This window comes from Anopheles darlingi, chromosome 3, assembly GCF_943734745.1.
Source record: "Anopheles darlingi chromosome 3, idAnoDarlMG_H_01, whole genome shotgun sequence".
NCBI lineage: Eukaryota > Metazoa > Arthropoda > Insecta > Diptera > Culicidae > Anopheles > Anopheles darlingi.
In genome coordinates, this window is record NC_064875.1 from 67,910,968 (window position 1) to 67,915,967 (window position 5,000).

General features: G+C 55.8%; 1 protein-coding gene across 1 annotated transcript in view; it reads right to left on the reverse strand.

Moving 5' to 3' along the window:
* LOC125954827 (POU domain protein CF1A) overlaps positions 1-1,031 on the reverse strand; it is a 1,765-nt gene extending 734 nt beyond the window's left edge. The window contains exon 1 of the mRNA XM_049685458.1: positions 1-1,031. This exon is cut by the window's left edge and continues 734 nt beyond it. Within this exon, the coding sequence (XP_049541415.1) occupies positions 1-889 (889 nt within the window). The 5' untranslated portion in view covers positions 890-1,031.
* Positions 1,032-5,000: the final 3,969 nt, after the last annotated feature.

Consider the following 5,000-nt stretch of genomic DNA (forward strand, 5'->3'; position numbering starts at 1 on the left):
GGTGCGGGTGATGCGGATGGTGTGGGTGGTGCGGGGGCAGGTGCAGTTGCGGCGATTCGCCCCGTAGCGACGGATGCAGCGACGAGGGCGTAACAGCGGCTGCCGCAGCGGCAGCCGCACTTTGGTGATGCGCAGGATGATGATGATGGTGGTGGTGGTGGGAGGCCGCCGGATGATGCAGCATGCCGTTCATGGCGGCCGCCGCATGGGCCGCGTGGTACTGGAGCGGCGATCCGGCCGTACCGGTGCCATAGTGCGAGCTGGCATGCACCGGTGCATGCCAACCGTGCGGTGACGACATACCACCACCACTTCCACTTCCTCCTCCGCCTCCGCCTCCTCCACCAGGTCCACCATTTCCGCCACCCCCGTTGCCATTGCCGGCACCATTGCCTCCCTGCTGGCTGGAGGCGGCCGCAACGGCCGCTGCCCGGGCCGCCTGCTGCGAAAGGTGCATCTCCTGCTTCACATCCGCCGGATGTGGATGTCCGTGGGCAGGGTGGGAATGGGCGGCTGCGGCCGCGGCATGCAGTGACCACGGGTCGCTCGGTTGTAGCGCTGCCCACGGATTACCGCCGAGACCGCCGGTCACCGAACCGAGCCCGGCCGTGTTGGGGGACGGGCTCGAGGGGACGGCCACGGCGTGGTGATGGTGCTGGGAGGCGGACGCGGCCGCCACCGCCGCCGCTGCCGCTGCCTGATGATGGTGATGGTGCGGGTGGTGGTGGTGGTGGTGCATGTACTTCATCTCGTTCGCATCGGCCGCACTCCGGGGGGAGGACGTATGGTATCCGCCACCTCCGCCACCGCCACCGCCACCGCCACCGCCGAGGGCCATATCGAGTTCGCCGGCACCGGGCGACAGGTAGGCGGTGGCACCGGCAGCCATCCCCACCGCCCGCGGGCTACTCAGACCCTCCACGCTGGCCGGGTACGGCTCCAAGTTGGGGCTCACTTTGCCGATCTTCCACGCGAACGGATTCCAGCCAACATCAATGCCGAGGCCCGCCGTGCCTGCGCCGCCCACGCCGCCCGCGCCGCCACCGCCACCCCCGCCACCACCTCCCCCGTTTATCCTTTGGTGATCGATGGTTTCTCCGTTGGTGGACCGCAGCGTCACGAGTCCCTCCAGCGTCGTCCTTCCCTTCGACGACGACGACGACCGCGACGACGATGACGCCGACGATGACGCTTCCTCCGACCTTTACCAGCTGCTGCTACCGGTACACCACCGCGAAACCGGCCACGCGAAACTACGGCCGACCGTAACTGGGAGCTGGACTGTCGGCCGGGCGACTAAAACCTGACTAAAACCTCGCCTCACACTTCGCCTCGCCTTCTATGTTGCGCACCAATGGCTACGTGATGATCAACACCACCATCAACTTTGCATACTTTCACCACAGCGAGCCAGCCGCCAGCCCCGGTGGAAAAACGGAACACTAGACGACAAGCTAGAGCTAGAGGAACGACGGACGCTTCACTTCGCACTCACTCACTCACTCACATTTGTATCAGCATCAGGAGGAGCACTTGCTGACGATGACGATGATGTTGATGTTGGAAAGGATTTCATTCCAAGGACCGCGGAGCTGCTTCGCGATATTCTAATATTCTTTCACTCGCCCACACACGCACACACACCGCGATGACTCCACATGCAGCATCAACATCAACCCCCAGAATGATGCTCCCCACAGGATCCCGCTTCTTCTTCCTTCCTTCCTTGCTTCTCAGGCTCGATCTTCTCGCACACAAAGACACGTTTCTCTCTCTCTCTCTCGCTTCGCTCTCGCAGGAATTTGTTTGGGTTTTTTTTGGTGGCGGCGTGTGACCTCCTCCGCCTGCCCGCCCCTTCCCCTCGGTGGTCCGAGAGATCGTTCTCAGCACGCACTACACTACACAACAACACGGAACACGGAAAACGGAAAACGCGTAACGTAAAACGGGCGACTAGCAGCAGCCCCCAAACCAATAGTAAACATTCACGCCGTCGATGGAGCAGTGCGCACGACGGTCGACGGTGACGACTTGGTGCTGAAACCTTGGAGTTGCTGATCGATGTGCCGATGGCACCACTAGCATATCGCACGGGACACAGCCGGCGGCGGCGGCGGCGACCACTCCAAGGAAAAACGCACTACTGCTACTAGAGGGGCACAAAACACCGCAAACAACACGCGCGCGCGACGACGTCGACGGATTGGAGTTTGGAGGGAGATTGAGTTGGTCCGTGGAAGCCGTGTCCTCCTTCCCGGGTTGTTGGTTGTAGAGTGTTGCTGCCGTGGCGGCCGCCATCGCGAAATACCGGGGATTTCGAATTTGAATGTGCGAGCGAGAGCGAGAGGTGGCGAGAACGAGAGCGAGAGCGAGACGGAGCAATGGGTGAGCGCAAGCGAGAGAGAGCACGCAGCTTTCCGATTTCGGCTTCGGGTACGTGTTCGTGTTTTCGAGCGAGAGCGAAACATGGTGCGAGCGAGAGAACCGAGCCGAACTCCCCAGACCGACCAAATGACCACCTTCTCACTATGGCGAGATCTTCTCACTATGGCGAGGGGGTGTGTTTTGGAATGAAGCGATTGGTGCTCAACCAATGTGGACACGAGGCGGCCATTCTGCTTTTGCTCTTCTCGCTCGTGATTGGTCGGTGAAAGTGAGGCTGCTCACTTCGGGTTTCTCAGCCTCACTTCGGGTTTCTCAACCTTCCTTCGAGTTTCTAAACCCCACTTCGGCCACGCTTCGGCTCCCTTTCGGCAAAAGTTACCTCACTTCGGGTCCACTTCGGGCAACTTCGAGCGCCACGTGGAGCGCGCACGTGCGTTTTTCGAATTTTTCCGTTTTTAACGGCATTTTCAAACGTTTTCAAACCATTTTTTAACGGATTTACTGAACGGATTGAATTGAAATTTCGAACTATCAATCTTTACACTATTTAGAACACAGGAACACAAAGGAAAATACAGTTTATTACATCCTAAACTACTAAAGGTTGGTCTAAAGTCAATCTAAATCCATATTTCCTTTAATTGCTAGAATTTATGTATACGGAGCTAGATGCAAAGAACTAAATCAGTACAACACTCTAACGGCGGGCAATGTTTCGCCGAAAACTTCTGGTACACCTACTCCATCGTGTGGAATTCGGGCTCATAGATATCGGCCAGCTCCTGATCGAGCGCATGACAGTCGCGACGGACCGGCTACCGTACAGTTGCTGCTTGACGAAAGAGACGTTCGGTCGTACCTGCGGACGCTTATCCTTCATCACACGGGCGTACATTTTTTTTTTAATTCGTGGCCACGGGCCGTGGGCTTACGGGCTGCTCATTTTCGTGTTAGATTTCTCGGAGTGGAAATCCTTGTTTCTATTCATTCTAACACGCCGGTTCCCTCTCCCAGGAGGGTAGTGGTTTTTTGGGTGAAAGGGAACCGGGAGCTCCAAACTCCATTCCCGTCGGGAGTCATGGAGGTTGTGTTGTTCGTCAAATTGTTAGTAACTCCATTCTACGGCAATGGTTTGAGCGAAGTTCAAGCGGCGTGTAAGTATGCGTTTTCGTGAGTTTCGTTTGTGTATTTCACAATAATTGCTTCAAAATTTATGATTTCTTTAGTTTTAAAAGTGTCTAATAGTTCACAAATTGGTTTTGAAAGTGAATACTATACAGAAGATTGCTTTTAGACATCTTATAACTTGAAATAAGTTGCATAGAATTACTTTAACGTTCCACAACAACACTAACAGCAGCATCAAACGATACCACAAAGCATCCTGCCTTACGGGAGCAACGAATGTGTCAAAAAACAAATGTTACAGAATGGCCACTTCTGGTGCCACGATTAGAACCCAGCAAGTGTGCAGCAAAAACACCAAAACGTCCCCAAAACGGTAGCAAACCGAAGACCAAAAACCTTAAATGTCTCACTTAATTGCGAAACTTTCGCTCGCCATCAGAATCAGTGAAGTTGCCAACAGTAGCAGCAGCAGCAGCAGCAGCAGCAGCAACAAAACCGCACCAGAGAGAACACGACACCCCCCACTCAACTACCCTCTCCATGATACGATGTGGGCATTGCATCATTATCATCCGTGTGCGTACGATCTTAAAGCTCGCAACACACGGCCACCAGCCTCCCGGTGTAAGGCCCAGTCAGGGTCTGGAGTAGCAGCAGCAGCAGCAGCAAGATGTAGCCGAGAGATTTGGCGTGGGTTTTAAAGCTTCCACCCCTCCCCGGGCACGGTGATGCCGGGGCAGTGGGCGGAAGATAAAATTATCTTAAACTTTGTGCATAAATCTTGCAGCCGAAAGAGGAAATCATGGGGAAGAGTACGGGGGGTGGGTGGGGAGGATAGCAGCATAAAAAACCCGCGCGCAGCCCTCCCTCTCTCACGCACACGCGCATCATGACGACGATGACGATGACGGCGGCCAGAAAGTGGTCGCTAGACGCTCGCCAGACGCCCATGAAAAAGGATAACGATGGACTACCACCACCACCATCGCCGTCGTCGTCTTCGTCCTGTCGCGGAGTTTCGGTGACAACACGGCCACAACACGGGGCGTCACAACTAAATTAAACAACCATTTTTCACCTAATCTGCGTTACCCCCCCTCCCCCGTTTCCCACTGTTTCCCCGCGTTTGGTGTGTGCAATGTCAATCCGTGCCCAAGGCCAATCCGCACGACTTTTTCGCGGGGACACGACGACAGCGACGACGACAGCCGACCCAAAACCCAAATCATCACCCTCCGCACCCCCTTTCGGGGCAACGGAACAGCGAAAATCGATTTATATCAACCCCACCAACTGGACTGGATTGCGGGCATCGCGAGGGCGACTGTCACCTTCGAATTAAAGTCCGAGTCACGGCAGATCACAGCAAGGGGTGCATCTAATCTCCCTCCTGGTTCGCCACTCCCCTCGCCCCCCGCCCCCCCTTCCTTCAAGCGCGAACAAACATTTTGTCTCCATTATTTTGGGTTTTGGCTTTTTCGGTTCGG